This window comes from Tiliqua scincoides, chromosome 6 (genome assembly GCF_035046505.1).
Source record: "Tiliqua scincoides isolate rTilSci1 chromosome 6, rTilSci1.hap2, whole genome shotgun sequence".
Lineage (NCBI taxonomy): Eukaryota > Metazoa > Chordata > Lepidosauria > Squamata > Scincidae > Tiliqua > Tiliqua scincoides.
The window spans coordinates 38,628,651-38,650,429 of record NC_089826.1 but is presented as its reverse complement, the minus strand read 5'-3'; the positions used below and the strand labels follow the sequence as shown (position 1 = coordinate 38,650,429).

The window sequence follows — 21,779 nt, the reverse complement described above, 5'->3', positions numbered from 1 at the left end:
GGCCTCCTCAAGGTAAGGCAACAAATGTTCCCTCCAGGTCGCATTGCAGCTACACTGGTGATGGAAAGTTAGATAGGATTAGGCCCTTTGCTGGTTGTTTTGGATGTTGGATCATAAGATGCCATACTTAAGAATGCCAAGACCTAAGCGCCAAGCGCCAACAACGCCCTTACCCCTACCGACTGGCAGTCCAAAACACAGTAAAAATGGAGTCAACAGCAGTAGCTATGAGCATTTAAGATAGTGACACGTTATTTTAATAAAGACATACAAAAAAAAATCCTTCACTTTGCTTTGACATACAAAAGTTTTGCAGGTAAACAATTAGTGAAACAGGAAGTATTTTATAGTTAACAACATTGTGTATGCTATTGAGATAAGTGGTGCTGAACAGCTGGATATTATTTTGCACTTCTATGACAGAATAACTACGCCATAAAGCAGTTGCTTAAGAAGTTTCATAGTAACCATTTCAGAGATTCTCATTAGGAGCCAGCGAAGTCCTTATAGCTAACAATTACTGATTTGTTACTCCCCATCCCATTACAGAATTCTGCATTCTTGTGCTTGTTTTTAAAAGAGAGAGGTTTACAGACATAAATGTAATACTACATTTGCAGTAAATCAATGAAGTAAACAAGTGAGCCCTCGGAAGAGGAGTGTAAACCATTTAAGAACATTCCATTATTAAAAATCATTAAAGACACTGCTGAGAATATTTGTAAACCAAAGTAATGTTGCTTAAGGTTTGGAGTAGCGAAAATAAAAGTTCCCTTTTTAAATTTTGTACAAAAACTGAACAAGAAAATGCTATCACAGTTGTAGCAATAAGCTAAAAAGATTATCTAAAAATTCTGAGCCTGATCAATTTGCACAAGCAGTCCACGCTGCAAGGAGATCTTGCCCTCAATATTTAGTTCTGATTAAGGTGCAATTTTACTAATCTTATAAGTAAAGCTAGTATTTTGCAACAGTGCAATGCTATTTTTCATTATTTGGTAATTACATTTAGCTTCTTCTATAAGTTATCCTAGTACAACTGCAGATAGCCATATTACTGCAAAGGTTCAATGCTTAGGAAAACACTCATATTTTGTTTTCCAGCTACAACAGAGTGGATATAGTGTATGCAAACTACAGTGACCAAATTGTTCTTATCATGTTAACATCCAATACTGGTATTCCAACAACATGCAGCAGTGACTTCAGTTCCATGATTTATTTCTTTTTATGTATCCAAATGGTTATATGAATGTGAAATCAATATGAAACACACATGTTCCATGAAGGAAGAATGAGGACCAGAAGAATCACAATACCCATTAAAAATCTTAAGCTTTAGCAGTTTAACACCAGATCTTGGGAATTCATTAATACTTGGGATTATAATGTTTAGGCAATCTGCTAGATCAGGGCTGCTCAAACCCCAGTCCAGGGGCCAGATTCAGGATTCTAATAACTCAATCCATCCAGTGGGCAGACCTTACCGTTCTGCCCAGACACCATGTGTAGTCCTCCATGATCGGGGAACAGGGATACTCTGGGCAGTTGCATCTGCCCGGATGTCCTGTTGTGTGGCCTTCTGGGACACTGGGCAGCAGACATGACTGCCTAGAACATCCATGTCCCCTAATCATAGAGGACTACATGCAGCGCCTGGGTGGAAAGGAAAGATGCGGCCCAAACGGCGACTGCTTTTCTCTTGTGCAGTAGTGGTGAGTTTGACCACTGCTGTGCTAAATCAATAGGTTTAAAAAAACCCTAATTGAAAACCTAACTGATTACTTGGGCAGATTTTAAGAATATTTATAATACAAGAACTGCAAGTGGTTGGTGCTAAGATACATTCCCACATCTGTTGCACAGGAAAAAAAATGCTTTTAAAATGGTACCTACTGCAAAGGATGCATGCATAAATAATATTCTTTGTAACAGTTTTATGCATGTGCAAATTTATGCAGATTTTATCTATTTAAGTAATTAACATGTTGGTGAAAATGTGGCAGAGAAGAGTTTTCCCCACATAGGAGTGGGGGCAGGCAGGCAGTGGTGGTGGGAAGCAAATCAGTTTGGGACTGCAAGATAATGGGAGGGGACTTGCACCCTATGCCCGCATCAGGGCCTGATCTGGACCGAGGTTATGCAACTACTATTTACTCTGGGATGGAAGCTGCCATTGGTGCCAACAGAAGACTTCCTCTGAAGGTGGGGGGATGGCTGTTTCCAGAATATGACCATAGGCTTCATCTAGAGAGCTGTAGCCATCATTCACTGCCCCCCCCCCCAATTCTAGGCAATAATACAATAAAACTGGGCAATTCTACTGACACTTTCCCTCCAGAGACATACCAAGTTTGAGCAATTATTCACTCTGTCATGGTTATAGCAGCAATACAAGCAGTCCAACCCCATCCTATGCCAGAGTCACTTCCAATGTTCCATTAAAAAAAAAATTCAAAGAGCCTATGGCACCTGATAAACTGCAAAATTTATTTCAGCACAAGCTTCTGTGAACTCAGTTCACATCAGCTCATACAGAAATTAATTTCTATTTTTTAAGGTGCCACAGGACTTTTTTTCCCTGCTACAGACAAACACAACTAGTCTGCTGAATGTTTCATCAGATCACATGATTTCCTTCTCTTTTTTTTGCAAGAAATTATAGCATGATGCTGTGGAAGAATCCTTCAATGGTCCTAGCTTTTCCAAGGCCATTTCTGTCTCTAGTTTTATCACATATAAAGTAGCACAAAGCTATGAAAAGCATGCTATCAATGGAGGCAGAAAAGTTAAGAGGTTAGGCAGGGGGAAAAAACCCTGGATGTGAAAAATAATTTTCTTTCATAATTAACTTAGTTAGAATTTAGAATAAACTGAATTGAGAGGAAAACAAGAGGTGTCCCAACAGGACGTCACTTATTAAAACATACAAAAGAAATTCCATTTACAAATTAATTGACCAATCACTTCATATCATCACTTCCTGCCACTCTTCTTTGGGTTTTTACAGAACTGTGATCTGATCAAATTGGCACATTAAAAGCACCAGTTTGTTGGCCTACCATACATATTTATCTTCTTTTAGTGGAGAAAGTATCTAAACTTATAGCTACCTTAATGTAGGGACCCAATATCAAACTTCACTTGAAAATCTAATTCCAGAGATACTCCAGTAATTTAGTTTACAAAAGTGCAGAAACAAGAATGGCGACCATCTAGATGTGGGAATATACAATAAAGTGCCAAAAAACAAATCCAATGTAATTCCTGATAAACTGGAACATTACCAACACTATGCTCTTAAAGCACATGCCAACAGGACACAGTGATGACTGCAAAAATCCTGAGAGCTAACACCAACACACCATGGCAGGTTTTGGTTCAGGTTCCAAATAAATTGTATTATCAGGTGGCTGACTAAGCATGAGTGGCTTATGGCTCTTAAGCTTATGAGCCAGTGTCATAAAGATGGCTTCCACATGATCATTGTCATTGGGGTTCTTAGCAGACGTTTCAAACAGAGGCATGCTGTGAGTGTCGGCAAATTTCTGTGCCATGTCCGTAGGCACCTGAATTGCACTTCTCAAATCACATTTATTTCCCACCAAAATCCGGGGTATATCATTGGTGAACAAGTGCTGCTTGCATTCCTCGATCCACAGCGGCAAATTACGGAAACTGGCAATGTTTGTCATATCATATACAAACACAACAGCATGGACATTCCTATAATAATGCTGCACCATACTCTTTCGGAATCGCTCCTGCCCTGCTGTATCCCAGAGCTGGATCTAGAGAAGAAAGAAAGAACAGATCTGAGTCACTCATGCTGGCAATGAGATAATTTCAACTTTAAGGTAATAGATCTATGGTCATGATTTCTCTTTATGACTGCCTTTTAGAAATGAACAGATAGTCTGGAATTGCCACTTTTATATTTTAGCAAAAACAAAAAGGGCAAAACATAAAAAGAAAGCACTACGTTCCTTCAAGGATGTGTCTTTACACATTCAATTTTTTTTCAACATTACTACACTGAACACCAGTACCTCTGTCTCCTCCAGTACTGGCCAGGAAAGTCAAATCAGAGAACTAACATTTTGCAGAAAATTCCACATTTTGATACAAAAGTTAGGTTTTGCTAGACACAATCTGAATTTAAATCACCTCCACATAGAAGTTTTGCCTAGAAAACCCAGTGTTTAACTCACTGTTTTACAAGTGAAGAAAAAAAGGAAGACACAGCATGGCACTCTCCTGCCTAAATACCAATGCATATTCAAAAGTGCTTGACAATAAATTAGTTTGGCCATGCACATTTTAACCACTGCTTCACACTCACCAATTATGAAGGCCAAAATGAGTGTTAATATAGTGGCTAGACCAGTGGTTCTCAAACTGTGAGTCAGGACCCATTGGTGGGTTGCAATCTGATTTTTGGTGGGTTGCCAATGAGTGATGGAAATATTAGAAAACTAATTGCCTTAGGCCTTGAGGTTATTCAAAAATCAGATACTGTAGCTCCTAATTACCTTGCAAAGAGCTGAGTTCCTGCAGTTTGCAAGCATGTGCAAACAGTTTGCAAACAGATAAAAGTTTGAGGGTCTTCTTCTGGTTGTTATTACTTATAATAAACATATTATTTCTGTATCTCATTTTTTAAAGGCTGGTAAACTTGGGCGGATCCCAATAGAGTGTCATTTTAAAAAGTCCTAGGTTCTGGTGCTAAGTTTGGGAACCACTAGGTTCCACTTTTGGTTTCAGAAACAGAAATTCAGGTTCAAGTCCCTGCTCAGTTATGCTCAGTGTGGCAGTGACACCCCCTCATCTTTGCCTACTCCACAGACCAGGCATCTAGCAAAGGAGAAGTACAGCTCCTAAGCTTCTCCTAAAGCAGAAATGAAGATTTCATCAGCAAGAATGCTCAGGTGTTGCCTTTGAAGTCTTTCTTTTTTTCTCTCTCCAAAGCACCTGAGCTAGGAAGCATCAGAAACAACAAAGGAACAAGTGAGATGTTTGCCTAGGGGCAAATGTTAGCTTCTCTAAGCCACTGCTTTTCTCAAGGTCTACCTAGGAGACTGTGTGCAATTTGGTGTTACTTTAAGGCTACAAACCAATGCAAATTTACCTGAGTAAATCCTACTGAATAGAGAAGGGCTTATTCCTGAGTAAACATGCAGAGGCCAGCATTCTAATGTACCTTTTATATTTATTGGGCGAGGGTGTAAGTCCCATTTTTCAATGTTTATACAGCACATTTGTTTTTAAATTATTGCAAACCATCCCAAATGTATGGGGTGCAAAGAGCTCAGTCCTTAAATGGAATATTTATTTATTTAAAAGATTTTTATCCCACCTTTCCTCTGCTGGAGCAGATGCCCAAATCGACTTACAATTTATAGGGGGGAAAAATTAAATAAATGTTGTTGGCATCCTTCAGTCTCGAAAGACTACGGTATTGCGCTCTGAATGGTAGTTCTAAAACAGCATCTAGTGTGGCTGAAAAGACCAATTCGGTAATTCAATAAACAACAATTTATAAAAACAACAAACTCAAAAATAAATAAAATTAAAAACCAATTGGAGAATGACAAAACTGTTAATGTTCAAGGAACTGCTATAGGGGCACAGGAGGCAGACGGTTCAAATGCCAAACAAAACAAAAATATTTTGAGCCCTCACCAAAACACCAGGAGGGGGTAGATCTTAATTCCCCTGGTAGGGAGTTTCATAATTGTAGAATTCAGTATAAGCAGAAGCAAGTAGCAGAAGACCAGAAGTGTCACTAGAAGCCCTGGCTCCCAGGGCAGTGACATCATGATGTGACATAACACCAGGCTGTCACTTCTGGGTTCTCCCTGGAGGAGGTGCTGGCAGAGCACTGCTTTTCCCCAAGTCTACTTAAGAGACTATGTGCAACTTGTGTTACATTAAGTCTCCCAAAAAGGAAAAGGGGGGTGCAAAGCTGCCAACGTCACCTCCTCCTCGAGAAGTGACTACCTTATACAATACAGTCCCCACCCCTGCCACACAGAACCTGGGGAAGGTGTCCTTCAGGCTCCACCCTAGTTACACCTCTGGAGAAGAAAACACTCATGAAGAAATGTTAACATAAGGTTAGTGCTCATCTCAACAGGGAGTGCCTGTAGGATGTGCATTGGGGGGTGGGTTATCACAATGAGGTCCTGTACTCTGAAGTTCAGCCCTGCCGCAAAGCTGGAAAGAGACCAGGACAAGTTTTTGGGACAACGAAGACACCAGGAGAGACCGTCTCCGGCTGGCCCTTTGGCCTAACACTCTGGGGAGGAGCTTGCCTCAGATCCAGGGGGGAAATAGGTGTGTGACCGACCCCAAACTGTCACACCAGAGGGGACCAAAGTCAGGAGCTGGGGGATGCCCACTGGACGGGGTGCCGGTGGCCAATAGAACTGAATTGGAATGGGAGCCCATGTACCTGCCAGGTAGATCTGGGCTCCATGTCCAGGTGGGAGCATGCCTGCCCAGCAAGCCATGGATGACATCGGCTCAACCAGGAGCCCAGTCCTACCCAGCAGGTAGATCTGGGCTCCAAAGCCAGGCAGGAGCCCAGATCTACCTGTGGGGCAAACGGCCAGGAGGCCATCAGCTCAAGCAGGTGCCCAGGTCTACCCAGCATGTAGATGTGAGCTCCAAAGCCAGGCGGGAGCCCAGGTCTACCTGCCTGGAAGAGCCGTCGGCTCGGCCAGGGCCGGTCCCCCCGCAGGCAGACGAGGGCCGGAGCCCAGGCCTGCTCCGGCCAGCCCGCCGCGCACCTTGATGCGCTCCCCGCCGATGAGGACGGCGCGCTCGCGGAAGTCGACGCCGATGGTGGCCTCGGTGCGCTCGGGAAAGCTGCCGGCGCAGAAGCGGTAGGTGAGGCACGTCTTGCCCACGTTCGAATCCCCGATGACGATGATCTTGAAGATGCGGGCGCGCGCGGGGGGCAGCGAGCCGGCGGGGCCCGCGCCGCTGCTCGACAGGCTCAGCTCCAGCGAGGACTCCAGCTCGGCCGCCATCGCCGGCGCCGGCCCGGCTCAGGCAAGCCACGGCAACGCGCATGCGCACCGCCCGCGACACTTGAGCTGCGAGCGAGCGGCCGTTTAACTGCCATCCATCCTCTCCCTGCCCGGCCAGCGCCTGAGGCGCTCTTGGACCAATCGAGGCGCGTAGGTGGGACCGCCCCGCCTCTTCCCCGAAAGAGGATGACGTCATCAGGGATGGGGAGGTGGCCTCGCTCGCTGCGGCGGGGAGTACCCTAAGTCTCGCGAGAGGTGGAACGTTGACAGTTGGCCTCTCCTTCTCTCCCCCTCCCCTCAATATCTGTTGCTACTGAGGAGCGCCTAGCAGCTGCTGCTGCAGTTTTCAAGCGCGTCACAGCCCAATCCTAGCCGCACTTTCCTGGGAGTAAGCCCCATTGACTCTAATGGGACTTACTTCTGAGTAGGCATGCATAAGATTGGGTAAGGGTTTTGCAAGCCCCGCAGCTAAGAACATAAGAACAGCCCCACTGGATCAGACCATAGGCCCATCTAGTCCAGCTTCCTGTATCTCACAGCGGCCCACCAAATGCCCCAGGGAGCACACCAGATAACAAGAGACCTCATCCTGGTGCCCTCCCCTACATCTGGCATTCTGACTTAACCCATTTCTAAAATCAGGAGGTTGCGCATACACATCATGGCTTGTACCCCATAATGGATTTTTCCTCCAGAAACCTGTCCAATCCCCTTTTAAAGGCGTCTAGGCTAGACGCCAGCACCACATCCTGTGGCAAGGAGTTCCACAGACCGACCACAAGCTTACACATTTGATCTCTGTTGCACAGGGACGTGTGGTGGGTGGGGAGGCACAGCCTTCCCCCCCCTTTGGAAAGCACCACAGCCCTGTGAGGTGCCCAAGCAGCCACAGTCCAGGTGCAGAGCATGGGTGGGAAGGCAGGTGAAGTAGATCCTCTTCACCAGAGGCCTTCGAAAAGCACTGCCACCATGTGAGGCCCTTCTCAAAGGCCTCCAGTGGGGAGGCTTTGCCTCACCTGCCTTCCCACCTGCCGCATATCCCTGCTGTTGTGTATATGCAATGTTGGGCAGTAGGTGGCTTAAAGGTACTTTTGTAAATAAGCTCTTATGATGCCTGGCCAGGACTGCACGTAAGGGAATACTACAGGCAATAGGGAAGTTTGCAATTCCTAGTAGAACTTTCAATCCATATTTTCCATTTTTTCTCTTCTTACTATTGGTAAAAGAATATTTTACTTGCTAAAGAATACCATGTGCTACTTTTGTTGATGGCAAACAACAAGAGCAAAGGTAAAAGTCAAGCCTTCTTATTAGCCACTCCAAAAAATCATTTTCTACACATAACGCAGGCCTACAAAATTGAGTGTCAGAAATGTTTTTCCCAAACTTTATGGTGGTTTGATAAGATTTTGGGAAGCTGATTTCAAAAATGGCATCCGTTTTGCCCTATCACGTCTAGTTTTGGAGACACGGCATAGCCTCTTTAGTGAATGGTTCAAGCAGCTTCCTGAGGAAGCTGCTTGAACCATTCACTGAAGAGGCTATGCCTGTCTCAAAAACTAGATGTAATAGGGCAAAAACGGATCCCATTTTTGGAATCGGCACACCAAATATATCCAGGAATAGGGATAACGTTTAAGGAAGCAAAATGTGTGTTGGCCTGTGTAACTTGCACATAACTATATGATTGATAAATATCAAATCTATTGCAGATATGGATGAACCTACGGCTTTAAAGACAAATCAACGAAGTTCTTTATGAATAACTGAAAACCAATAATTGACTTTTTGCAAGAGAGAGAAATGATTTAATGAGTTTTGGATTTGAAGAAAGAAATTGTTGGAGATATAGCTTTTGTAAGAGTGGAAATTTAGATCATTAATATAATTGCAGTAAGTTACGAATTTTTTGGCTTTGCTCTTGCTACACTCTTAAGATACTGGTCCAGCCTAATTATACATGGATTTTTTAATACATGGATTTGACTCAACACGAATGGCCCCTGCAAATGAGAAGGAATGTGCTGATCCCTGGAGAAGGGGAAAATGTACCCTTTAAAATCAGTTTAAAAAACTGAACATGGGGGGGGGGGGGGCTGGCAGTTGGCTGACAAACCATCAATCCTCTCTCCAGGTGACCCCTCCCTTCCCCCTGAGCACATGAAAGAAAGGTGATCTCTTTGCTTTGGTGAAGGGAGAGGCTGAGTGAAGGTACCTGGAGGACTGATTGATGGATTGTCTTCTTAAGGACTCTCTTCTTACATCAAAGGTCAGCAAGGCTGTTTTTAAATCACTGCAGCAAAGAAACTGTTTTTTAAATTGATTTGCTATAGTGCACTTTTTGCCATCCACATGAGTGCTTGGAAAGAACCCATGCGAATAATGAGGCTCAACCTGTATATCCTTTCTAGTTTTATTTTCCTCTATTTTTCTTTTCTATTTGTTTATGTATTTTTGTATTAATGTTTATTGCTTTTCTTTTACTATTACATAAATAAAAAATATTTTTAGAAAAAAGCTAAATATCAATTTATAGTAGACCTATATCTGAAGCAAGATTTTCACATGACATTACACAGCCTTCTCTACACCTTTTCAGTTTTAGATTATCTACTTTCTAGTACTGAAGGAGGGAAAATGAGAGGCCCAGAGTAGCTATTCACATCAAGACCCTCTTAGCAAAGTACAGTACACTACTAGGATAGCCTCTAGCTGGCCAGCTGGGGGGTAAAGCTTTTCTGATGTGATTTCACTAGACCAGCATAGCTGCAGCCAGACCACTACCTCTTATTGGAGTGCTGTGTACCAATAATGTGCTCGGTCAGGAAAAAAAACAAATGGTTATAAATTGGCAGGGTTTGCAGACTGAGAACATTATAACTTTGAAGAATTATCCAACTCTTAGTTGTGAATGCAATACTATTGGTAAGTTATTCAACTTAGTTGGGAATGCAACACATTCCCACTGTACTAGTTAAAGAATTATGTTCATAGAAATACTGGCCCATACACTCCTGATACAAGGTTATGACAAATTTTGTTCAGATATGTATGCCCAAGTAACATGTAAATAGATACTTGAGTAAAATTTCTTATTAAAGTATAATGAACTCCCTAAAGAGATGTAAAATGAAAGCCACAAAGTTTCAACTCTAGTGTCTCAGACTGGCAATAATTTATGCAGTTTTCCGTACTCTACCCTAGACTCCCAGACATGGTCAGCTTTTGCAAGTTATTAAATGAAATATATTTTTCAGAACTATACACCAACTCCAGGAGCCACTGTTGCCTATTTGGAAATTACTATCCATAATAGCAGTCACTGTGGTAGCTTTACTGGAGGAGGGGAAGCAAAAGTAGTGGTGTCTCCAAGCACTGTTGCATTATGCATTGTGGGACTTCACCAACGCTAATATAAACCTTTTATTGTAATTACATGTTACATTGATCTGGTACCACATCTCTCATTCTGACAGCAGTTTTCAAATTCTACAGTCACACAACTCTTTTTCAAAACATTTTATTGCATTATATTTGGTACCTTATGTTTGACAAAGGAAATTACATCTGTAACCGCAGGAATAAGAAGCTGGTCTGTTATTGAAAAAAAATCTTGGGCCCGTTAAAAGTTACAAAGTCAAGGGCTTGCCTGAAACAACTGAGCAAGAAATATATTCTTAGAAATGTAGGGCTTCAAGTATTACAAACCTGTGACACTGTGGAAAAGTTCCAGAGGTATCTAAACTGCAGCACTTTTTCTCCATAATGTGAACAAGGCCTGCTGAGGTTTTAAACAATTAGTCTCTCGATCAGTCACGAATTGGTAGTCAGGAGTTCCACTCTTTGACATTTCAAGCCATAGTTATGTTCATTTATATTTCACTGTACGGGGAAAAATACATGCTGTCTTTCTAATGAGTTGGTGCCACATCACAGTGCATAATTGCATTTGGTTCTTGCATTACAGTTTTAACAAATTTAGCCAGACAATATTGTCATGCTAGTCTCCTGAACAGCTGAGCTGATTTCCTTTCAAATGTTCCACTAAAACAAGGAGAGTGCTCTAACCAGTTCCTTCATTTAAAAACTGTGGTGCAAGAACACCAAACTGATCACGTGCAGTGAATTTTCGGAGACACAACAAGCTTATTGAACACCTTATGTTTTGTTATTTTGCTTTATATTTTAAGTCCCAGTCTCTGCAACAACACTGTATGTGCTGCAGGTTTGTCGGCAAATATGATTCACATTGCATACTTCCAAAGGGTAGAATAATCTCTGTATCAAAATCAGTCAGATGCTAAAGCCCCAACAACTCTTTGTGCTCAGTGAAAGGATCCAGTGCTAAAACAGCATTTTGCTGTCTGAGATAGTCATCTCATCAAGACAAATTTAAAGTAATATTTCTGCCACACACCTGCTCCAATGGGGTGTTAAGCCTTCAAATTCCATATAAATTAGTTTAAAAACAGGATACGTAGACAAGGGATACTTTTCAATTTTAGCAGTGCTTAGTTTTTCTTAACTGAGCCACCTATATCCAGAAATACGTTACTTTATATTATATACTTTGTCAGCAGGATAAAAAAAGTAAAACTTTGAAGGCAACCATTTTTACTCCTTCCACTCCGTGTAAGTTAGAACAATTCAGCAGGTGCGTGACAAAAATATTATACACCAGATACGGTTCAAAATCATTCCACTCCTTTTAAAAGTTCATATTTCATTGGCCAGTTCTTCGGTTTCTGCAGATATATCTCCATTAACTGTGATCTTCATATCCTCTTCATATCCAGGGGGCATGAAAGCCAACGCATAAGGGAAAAGCTTATGACAATTTGCTCTGTACATCTCAGCTGCTTCTTTACAGTCTCCAAGGTTACCATCATTCAAAGCTTCCAATACCTCCATACAAGTCTAAAGGGGGAGGAGAAAAAATCAAGTGTTACACTTTGTAAAAGATGCTGTGAAGCTGCCATTCATATTACAGTTACTTCCAATTTCATATTTTTGAGAATATATTTGTAGGTTGCATAAAGTTATGTAATTGGATGTTATATCAGAGGGACTAACTGCAATAAGCAATTTAGACAGTTGTTCATTGTGAAAAAGGCTTCTTTATCTTTATTCTCTCTAGAGAATTATTAAGTATTCCAATGATATTACCAGTTCTACCAGTTGCAGAACTTTTGAATATACAAGAGATAGCTGTGTCATTCAGAACAGTTACATCTGATGCCAGGGAAGTAAACAATTTTGCAATCGGTCATGCTTACCTGAAGATTTCTGTTTGCGAGGGATTCATCAAGGCAAGTTGCCAGCTCCACAGCTCTTTTCTGGCCAGTAGGATCCAAATAATACACCATTTTGGCAGCTAAAAGGAAAAGTTAAAAGTTACCATTATGGGTAAATGGGAAAATGTGCAAATAACACAGACTGCTGTAAGGCGTAACACACATTACTGTCCTGGTTTTCATATTAAAATATATGGAAAGAGTTTAATGAAACCTTTGTAACAGTGGTGGTATCAATTTTGCATGTACTATGAGTTCATCTCACACAATGCTTTTGAACAATTCTTTTACATGAGAACAATACTTCGGAAACATTCTGAAAGAATAATCTTTCATTAGTGAGCTTGCAACCAAGTTCTGAAATTTTTAATACAACTCTAGTTAGAACCCCTATATCTTAAAGCTGAGACTTTACCGCAGTTCAGACATGATTTTGGTATCTACTTGCTACAAAATGCAACACACTCAATAATGAGAATAGTAATGGATTTCCACAGCGTCATCAGGTTTTACTAACTGAGATTTTGTGTTTTTTTAAAGTATGGTATATGAGTGAAGAGCATTTGCATCTCTTCTTCAGGTTACCTCATTCTGAAGAAATATTTTCAAGGTTTTGCAGTGTTAAAATTGTATTATGGTTCAGTATTATGCGTCACAAGGGCTCTTTTCAATTTGTATTAATCTTTCATCAGTTTTTGATACTGCTGAACATTCTCTACATTCTTTGGGGTTTGTTGGTATTCTTGTTTTTATTTCCATCTCATAAATTCTTCTTTTATAGTTTCCGTCTATGATTCCCTCTCTCTTCTAAGTTTCCTCTTTCATTCGGGGTTCAGTTCTTGGTCCCTTCTTTTGGGTCTTTATATGCTTCCTTTTGGCTTGCAATGCCAATGTTACGGTACTGGCAGTGCAACCTGGTATTGGCAACTGGTATTACAATGCCAGTTCTCTCTTTCTTGATCTCGATCACTTCCTGTTCTTACCAATCATCTTGTAACCGTATTAATATCAGATTGCTATTGCAAATTTAACAGCCAGAAAATACAATCTGTTGTGCTGTCTCAAAGCTTCATTTTTGCCTTTATTTTGTTGACTACTGTAAAGTTCTCAAGCATAAACCTCATTTCTGTTCTTTTGCTAATCTATTCCCCCCCTGTTTCCTTTGTTTTCATATTAAGTTTGAACTCCTTTTCTTAACCTTTAAGTCTTTTCATTATCCTGCTCTCTTAGTCATCCTCACTTCTTTCTCTCTAGTCTCCAAGTACCTTCATTCAAACACCAATTTTCTCATTAAATTTCACTCGCTTGGGCTATTTTCTCAGCTCCATGCTTTCTTTCTTTCAGGTTCTTATATGTGAAGCCTTTCTGCTAAAATTTCAGTTGGCAGCTTCTTTATTTCACTTTAAGAAACTACTGAACATATTTTCTTTTGAATTTCTTTCCTGATGAACTATTTGATTCCTCCCTTATGTATCACAGTCATTGTGGGTTCTTTAATACTATCCAGGCAATACTGTGCGACATGTGTTTGCTGTTCATGTAGCCTGGCTGTATTCCATTCTGAAAGAAGTACAGGATATGCTAATATGTTAAAACTGATGCAAGGTGTCTTGACATCAGCTAGTAAGTTGGAAAAGATTATGTGTATAGGACCAAACTGCCATATTAGATAGTTGCTTATAAAGCTTCTGAGAAAAACTTGCAATGCAGAGCAAATTACTTACCAGATAACCTGTGTGGTAGTGAATCATAGTTCTGTTTAAGGAAAGTTTCATTGAAGTTCTTTGGATTAGTTGCCCCAAAAAGCCGATTCATTTCTTGATTCAACACCATCCTAACCGTTTCATGTAGATCTTTGCTTTCAGAAACTATAGAATTAAAATAGACAATTTACTGCAACAGAATCTGTTTAGACTGAATTCACTTTTGCTATTTAAAGTTATTCCTTAAAGCAACAGATTTTCCCTTATTGCACCCAAACTGAAAGTTCTGTACATTTATAGCAGAATGAAAGAAATGGACACATAATAAGCCTGAACAACAAAATTATGTGCTAGTTTAACTTCCCCCAAATCAGGAACCATACGAACATATGAAAGCGAACTTATACTGAATTAGACCTATTGATCCATTCAGCTTTGTACTATTTAACAGAGAATGGCTCTCCCAAGTCACAGCTCTTTCCCATTACATCATCCTTTAAAGTGACAATATTATGGATAGAACCCAGGACCTTCCACATCTTAAATGCATTCTCTACCACTGAGCTATGGCCTTTCTCCTGCTATGATTTTTTTAAAAAGGAGTTAAATATGCTACTTCATTTAGGTAATGTTAAATATAATTTTTTTTTTTAAACAAAGCCTTTAGTACTAACTTATGTTGGTACTTTGGTACTAAAAGATTCTTTGGTACTATAGTGGACAACTTTGAATAAGGTAGGCAACTAGAAACAACCTGGGCTATAGCTAGGGATTTCTACTTTTATTCTTAGCAGTGGGCTTCAATAAAAAAAAAATTGAAAATATAAAGTCTTCTTTGTAGAGCCACAAAGGTTTATAGTCACTTAGTCCATCGATATGACTCTAAGCACACTGTTTTGATTTCAATCCCAGCTCATACCTCTGTTCAGTTATTTCTGTACTTGATCAAAGTATTCCAAATCTGCAAAACGTCAAGTACAGTGTAATTTCTTCCCTTTGTGAAAAAATCACATTTATAAGAGATGAATGGCACACACAGTACCACTTTATGTCCTGAATGAACTACTAAAAAACTTCCTACGTAATACTTTATCTAAAAGGACAAATTGGGGAGGGAGGGAAAGAAGTGTGTGTGTGTGTAGGCAGCAGAGATTTTTTATTTTATTGTATTTCTTTCATAGTGGAAACCAAATTGGCATACATGAAGTTTCCTGGAAGACTCCTATCCAGGAAATGATCAGGCCCAGACCTGCTTAGCTTCAAGAAACTGGTTGGATCATAAGTCCATTCCTGGGGCTATTTTTATTAAATGGAGTTTATTATATATTAAATAATACAGTAAAAGCAGTTTGCTTACCTTTTAACTGGTGTCCTGCAAGTGGTCATCTATGTAGTGACATTTGAGCTTGAAAAGAGCCTTGTTCAGAACTGTTGCGCTTTAGCCTCAAAGCTTGTTGGTGCAAGCAAGCCCCAGTCTGACTTGACTGAGTGTGCCCAAGTAGGAATGGTCTGCACTTCCCTCATCAGGTCACCAAACTAACCAACACAGTGACACAAGGTGTAGGCAACTGACATGTTGCAGCACAGACAGGAGGGTGATTTGTGCAACTGAACTGATGGCCACTTGAAGAACACCAGGTAAAGGTAAGAAACCTGTTCTTCATGGTCTCTACATTCACAACAATGGGAGACTAATTAGCTTTCTTATCTGGAGAAGGGTGCAGCATTGATAATTGCACAAATTCTGGTGAACCATCCTGCCGAAAGCAGCATCCACATGAGACTGAATGTCCAGACTGTAGAGACAAATGACAGTTGACACCAAGTAGCAGCCCAGCAAAATTGTAACATCTCTACTAAATGCCACCAAAGTGCTCTCACTCATGTGGAATGTGCTACCACTGTGTCAAGAAGGATACAGTGAGCCAAGTTATACACCTGAAATATAGTAGATGAAATCTGAGAAAGCCACTGGAGGAGACACAAACTCTCAGATTCAAATAGCAAACAGTCTGCTCAGTACTGGATGTGGATGAAGGAAAAAGGACAGGGAGAATGAGGTTCCGGGCAAGGTGAGAAGAAGAAACAACCTTTAAAATTATCTGGGTGTAAGATAAGGCTATCTTGATGGACCAAGCTTGCAACTTTTCCACTCTCTGAGCCCAAATAATTCCTACTAAGAAAGCTACTTTAAGAGAAAGCAATCACAAGAGGTGAGTGATTCTACAGGCCTGTACACCAAAATGGGATAAAACCAACTGGCTGGAGGCTGGCAAGAGATGAGTGGAGATAGGTACAGTACTTTTAAAGAAAATAGCATGTCCAAGAACAAGAATCCTATTGGAAAAGGCAAATGGAAAGCAGTGATCATTGATAGATGGACAAAAAGTGAGGGAATGCTAAGGCCAGAGTCCTTCAATTCTTGAACAGAAGAGGATTAAGGACAGTGGGGCTATTGGTGGGCACCCATCAGCAGCAGAAATATCTCCATTTATAGACATAAATCAATCTGGTAAAACAAAAAAGAATCAACGAAGAGCTCAAAATTACACCCACCCAGGTTGAATCCTCCAAGCTGTCATCTTCAATATTGTTGTGTCCAAGTGGGAAATTGTCTCTAGAGAGATGTGATGTTTTGTAGAAGGCAAAGCTGCCCCCTGCATAGATGCAACAGATTTGTGAACTATGGTGGCTTCAGGATTGCAACTGGCAAATTTGCAGCTTGTGCACAACTCAGATGGGAGAGGTATAGAAAGTCTTAGCCATGATCTGAATAATGCGTTCCCAAGGGATTGAGCATTGTGGCTCTCTCTGCTATAGAAAAGTGGCAATTGCTCATTTTGGCAGTGGCAAATGGAGATCTGCAGTCTTCCCAAACTCTGAGTTAGTCATCAGAGTTTTACTCTGAATGACTAATAGCAACTTTTCTTTAGAGGGCAGGTGCTCAAAGAATGCAGACATGGTAGTTAATTATACAAAGCAACGAACCCTCTCCCCAATTTGCTTCTGTAGTCAATGGTTTCCACCTGCCTTTGGGCTAAGTCACATCAAACACCACAGAATTTGGGGGAGTATTGTGAAACAAAAGGATGCTAGTCCTGCTTCTGCACCACATATACTCAGGGATACAGAATGTTTGTCCCAGAATTCTGGACAACCTGGAGCAATAATAGAAACACAGGCCGAGGCACAAAATCATGCACAGAACCATGACCTAAAACACTTGATCCATGATCAAGGGAAAAGGTTTCCAAACTGATATATGAGTGAGCCGATACAAGTACAAAGCAGCCCAAGCAGATTTTGGGTCCTCCACAAGAGGGAAGAAGAGGGTCCTCCATCAGAGAGAAGATGAAACCAACATCAGACATCAACGACGATGAAGTGACGAAATAAAGTATCCAAGGGAGAAAGGGTATCAGCCTCCAGTACATGTGTGGGGACTGGCACCAAATACAGATTGGAGTTGGTGGCAGGAGGAACAAAAGGAGCTAGGGTAGTGGACAGAAGTAATGCCACAGCGATGGGGGGGCATCTCCAAGGAGGTTCTGGCACAGTTGCTGATAGTGGGAATTCCTTTGATACTTGCAAGACTGATATTGCTCAGGTAAAGCGATGTCTGTATAATAATGATGGAAGGATTAGAATTGCCATTCTGTTCATGATCAGAGCACTGAGAACAACCCCAACAGTAACACAGGGAGTAGAATGGAGACCAAGAACGTCTGTCAAACTGCTCACAGGAGTGAAGTCAAGAGAAGTGGTACAACTCAAAGAAGACTGACTAAGGTGGCCAAATTCCCAATCCAGTACACGTGAGAGAGGATATTCAGATGGGTGGTCCTGGACTAGAAGCCACTGTTGATCCTGATCATAAAGTAGACAAGCAGATGGATGCGTGGTCAGGGAAGGAAAGGGGCGATGCAATGGTATGATTGAAGTTATGCAGATAGAGGGGATGACTGAGTCAAAGGTGGATTAGCTTTGATTCCGAACCCAAGATATGCACCTTGAGATGTTAGCTGTTTTGAATCTGGTCAGAGGCAAATCAACCCCTAAATTGTATCAAGGATCAGCTCAAGGCATTCCCTTAGCTCATGATTTCTCTTCTTAGGTTCATTTGCTTGAAGGATTGGCTTTTGCTTACGTTTAGTGATTTTAATAAATGAATCAGGCTGTGGATTCAATCTGGATCCCACTGGTGTTGAAAAAGAGCGAGTTATGTCTGCTGAAGAAGGCGAAATAGACATTGAAAGAATCAACAAAAATCCCTGCTCAGAAGAGGCAATAAGGCATTCATGAGAGGGCCTGGGAACTGCGCAAATTGGCTGCAACAGGAGAAGACCTGGCTAAGGAACTGGAGAATTCTCTCCCTAAGTCTGGAGGAGGAGCTATTTCCTCAGGCCTGCTTGGTGAACTACAAGCTGTGGGCACAGGCACTGACCTTGTGCTCCACTCCAAGACAGAAGAGAGACTAATTGTGGCCGTCCATGGAGGGCAACTTCACTCTGCAGGAGTTGCATTTTTTGAAAGATACCTGTTGAGCCATAAGCTTCCAGCCCACAGCTGCAGAAAATGAAGCAAGCCACCTAAAATAAAATGCAAAACAAGACAGACAGAAAAATGAGAGAAGAGAGAAAAGTTAGAACAGCTAAAAGACCAAAGGTTGCCTGCTGGATTCCTCTTAATGCTCCACTATAGCAATCGAAGACCTGAGGCTTGCACCAAAAGCTTTGCAGCTAAAGTGTGAGAAGGTTCCAAACAAGACTCTGCACATGCACAGATCCCATTGGTGTGAATGCACAGAGACCACAAAGAAGAAATTTTCTTTTTGGTCCATGAAGTTCATACTAGGCAAATCCTATTACTCCTGTTTAAGAAAGCTTATATACCATAAAAGTATACACATTTTGCAGCATGTGCTTGAGTAAACTGTTTAGAGACTACCAACTGCAAGACATGACTACTGGAAGCATGACTGCCAGGTCAAATAAAATGGATTCATACCACTACTGAAGAGATGAATCATACACTCGTGAAGCCATGGATGACTTGGGTCAATAGCAAATGCTCTCTTCACAGACTGCAGCATAAGAAGAAATTTTTCTGTAGGAGACAAAATAGATTGGTACTGGATTACAATTCCCATGTTTACTACCAGGAAAATTAGATTTGGCAGATAAATATGATATAGAACCCAATTACATTTCAGATGTATAATCAAGATAATTACATCTGAAATTGTAATGACTAGAATAAAGGAGATCAACATCATTAACTTAGCACTTACATTAAACCTACCAGCTGATATAAGAAACATATGCTTTACTCAACCTAAAAACAGTCAGTTCTAGAAACTAAACAAATTGGTTTGTATTTAAAGATCCCCATGTGAAAATGAAAGAAGTTTCTAAGAATGTACTACTGCTTCCTAGCCCCTCCAGACAAATCAGAAGGCATGCCGCAGCAGTGTGTAATAATGGAACAGTAATAATAAAATGAGATTATTATTATTATTATTATTATTATTATTATTATTATTAACAGTATTTATATACCGCTTTTCAACAAAAGTTCACAAAGCGGTTTACAGAGAAAATCAAATATCTAATGGCCATGTCTCAAAAGAGCTCACAATCTAAAAATATGCAAAAGAACACCAGCAGACAGCCACTAGAAAAGACACTGCTGGGGTGAGGAGGGCCAGTTAGCAATGTTCCTGACAAAATGTCAGTCTTCTATATGTAAAATCATAAATTATATATGGGGAGATATTATAATCTACAATCTGTATAAGTCTGCAGATCAAGTTTTGGTACCAACCATGTCTGTCTCCATTATTTGTGGTTCATTCTCACATTTTGTGAGAATATCTAAAGTTCATTCAAGATCACTGAAAGGGAGGACTCAAGAGTGCCTGCATTGCTTTTATTGCAGTCAGCTAGGTAGTGTGGCTTTCCTGGTGGTTACTGCCACCAACAAAAGCAAAGATGGATGGTGAAGAACAGAACTGAGCATTAAAAAAACCTAAGATGAATGAAGAGAAAAAAAGAAGAAGCAGGTATAGAAAGGTATCTGAGACAGAAAACTGAGATTTAGAGGAACAAAATCTGTGAAACTGGGGAAAGAAGGAAAGCAAATTATGGTAGTTCTGAGAGAGAACAGAGAATGCACTATGAGATGCAGAGGAAAAATGGGGTTATAGACAGATGGTTTTCAAAAATGATCTAAAATATGCTTTTCTACAAGTATCAGTGATGCAGCCCCCTTGAATTAGAAAATGTATAGGTTGCTCAGTCTAGATTTAAAGACAACATCATTAGGATAAACTGTACTTTTGAGTAGATCTATTACAGCCAACAAAACACAAACATGCCAATTCACCCTTGCTCCAAAGAATTAGGAAATATTGCTGCCACATAGGTGAGTGACAGATCTGATCCAAGCAAGGAAGACCACTGGAGTCAGGGCCCATTTTGAAAGCAGATATTTCAATAGCCTGATCCACAATAAAAGTTTTCTGACCAGTGAATTTTAAATTAAAAAAGTTAACTGAGTTTCATACAGATCATATTTTCTGATCTCTTTGAAAGCTTGGTATTCAGAATTTTAAATGAAAGAGCCAAATGTTTTTGTCAGACTTGCATGTAAAGCAGTGGTACTCAAACTTTTCCGGCCAGTGACTCCCTTGACCCCCCCCCCTTGGCTGTTGGCCATGACTCCCCATCATGTTCCTGAGGGTTGGAAATGACATCATTAAACAGGAAGTGGCCAGAAATAATTAATATTAATATAGTTAATATATCATTAATTAAATGCAGATCTTAAAAATATATTATTAATACACAGCAATATACATGCTTTATAAATGATCAGCTGCTGATCACTGTTGGAGACAGGATGCTGGAGTAGGTAGATTTTGTCTGGTCCAGGAAGACTCATTTTTTTTTAACTTTGTAAGCATACCAACAGAATTGTTTTATCAAATGAACTTTGTGAACAATCAGTCTGACCAACATTACACACACCCACCCCTGTGGACCCCAATCCAACTAGTCATTTCTCCCATTCTCCTTGGATAGGATTGAACCCTTTATTAATTTAATGAAATTAAATTTTTCCAGCAGCTGGTGGGGAAAACAAAAATAGACCATGAAAATATATCAGAGCTGATAAGGGTTTGGTTAGGAAGCTGATTTTTCTCCTATACTAGGAGATGCACAGCCCAATCCTACGAATGCCTACTCAGAAGTAAGTCCCATTAGAGTCAATGGGGCTTACTCCCAGGAAAGTGTGGATAGGATTGGGCTGGCAATCACTTCAACAGTGGCTGGTAAATATTCCCTTCAAATAGCAAGATTCATCACTTTAAAAATACAGCCTCTCCTCTTCAGTCAACAACAATAAATCACTTTACTGCTCCTGGCCAAGTAAAATGTGTGCTTCTCTCTCTCCCTCCCCCCTTGCCAAATGCATGGAAACAACTTTAAGACCCCTGGTGACTGGTAAAATAGGAAGCGTTTTATTTGGGTAGAGGAAGGAAAGTGGGAAGGTTTGGAGATCGAAAGGGGGGAGTGGAAGAGGGAAGGGGTTAAAAAGAGATTTCACTTTGATGAGAAGCGATCCCAGGCTGGGAACTAGGAACCAACCAGACAAGGATCAAGGAGGGTTTCTTTCTGACGGTCAGCAAAGGAAAAGGACTGCAAAACGAGCATGACTGGTACTTGCCAGATGGGGGTTGGAGTCGA

General features: G+C 40.9%; 2 protein-coding genes across 2 annotated transcripts in view; both read right to left on the bottom strand.

Moving 5' to 3' along the window:
- Positions 1-633: 633 nt before the first annotated feature.
- On the bottom strand, positions 634-7,053 carry RAB33B (RAB33B, member RAS oncogene family). Its single transcript, XM_066632017.1, has 2 exons — positions 6,792-7,053; positions 634-3,791 (listed from the first exon to the last, which is right to left on the bottom strand). Exons 1-2 carry the CDS (start codon positions 7,032-7,034, stop codon positions 3,351-3,353), a joined length of 684 nt encoding a protein of 227 aa, XP_066488114.1. The 5' UTR covers positions 7,035-7,053; the 3' UTR covers positions 634-3,350.
- Positions 7,054-10,444: 3,391 nt separating this feature from the next.
- Positions 10,445-21,779, bottom strand: part of NAA15 (N-alpha-acetyltransferase 15, NatA auxiliary subunit) — a 54,733-nt gene continuing 43,398 nt past the window's right edge. Inside the window, exons 17-20 of the mRNA XM_066632418.1 lie at positions 19,039-19,137; positions 14,053-14,196; positions 12,311-12,408; positions 10,445-11,951 (exon numbers count right to left, since the gene is read on the bottom strand). Coding sequence (XP_066488515.1) covers positions 11,751-11,951; positions 12,311-12,408; positions 14,053-14,196; positions 19,039-19,137 — 542 coding nt within the window. The 3' untranslated portion in view covers positions 10,445-11,750. The remainder of the gene's footprint in view (positions 11,952-12,310; positions 12,409-14,052; positions 14,197-19,038; positions 19,138-21,779) is intronic.

What these genes read in the sequence shown, in the direction of transcription:
- RAB33B (XM_066632017.1), bottom strand. Translation starts at nt 7,034, where the DNA reads ATGGCGGCCGAGCTGGAGTCCTCGCTGGAGCTGAGCCTGTCGAGCAGC. An exon ending in TCGGCGGGGAGCGCATCAAG is followed by an intron (nt 3,792 to 6,791) that starts GTGCGCGGCGGG and finishes TTTCTTCTCTAG; the next exon opens with ATCCAGCTCTGGGATACAGC.